We start from the raw sequence: 306 nt of genomic DNA on the forward strand, positions 1-306 counted from the left end.
CCAGTTCCCCTAACACCCCCCCCCAGGAGACCACACACCCCAGTTCCCCTAACACCCCCCACAGACCTCACCCACCGCCCCCGCTGCCCCCGATCCCGGTACCTTGAGCTGCTGGGCTCGGAGTTTCTCCTCCTCCAGCTCCCGGCGCGTCCGGAGGATCCGCTCCTGCACCTTGCGCCGCCCCTGCAGCCGGGGAGCAGCGGGAGTGAGGCTGGAGCCGCCGCCCTGCGGGGCGAGCCGCGGACAAAGGGCCCTGGGCGGGGGGAGCCCACGTGCGCTCCCGCGGGCGGCCCGGGCTGCGGCGCC

The 306-nt window shown here is 75.2% G+C and overlaps 1 protein-coding gene across 1 annotated transcript in view; it reads right to left on the reverse strand.

Annotated features, from left to right (window-relative positions):
• The window catches only part of PALM3 (paralemmin 3), a 14643-nt gene that overhangs the window by 8067 nt on the left and 6270 nt on the right, over window positions 1-306 (reverse strand). Inside the window, exon 3 of the mRNA XM_029913704.1 lies at window positions 103-183. Coding sequence (XP_029769564.1) covers window positions 103-183 — 81 coding nt within the window. The remainder of the gene's footprint in view (window positions 1-102; window positions 184-306) is intronic.

The sequence above is a fragment of the Terrapene carolina genome, unplaced genomic scaffold (assembly GCF_002925995.2).
Source record: "Terrapene carolina triunguis isolate 2854851 unplaced genomic scaffold, T_m_triunguis-2.0 Scaffold833, whole genome shotgun sequence".
NCBI lineage: Eukaryota > Metazoa > Chordata > Testudines > Emydidae > Terrapene > Terrapene triunguis.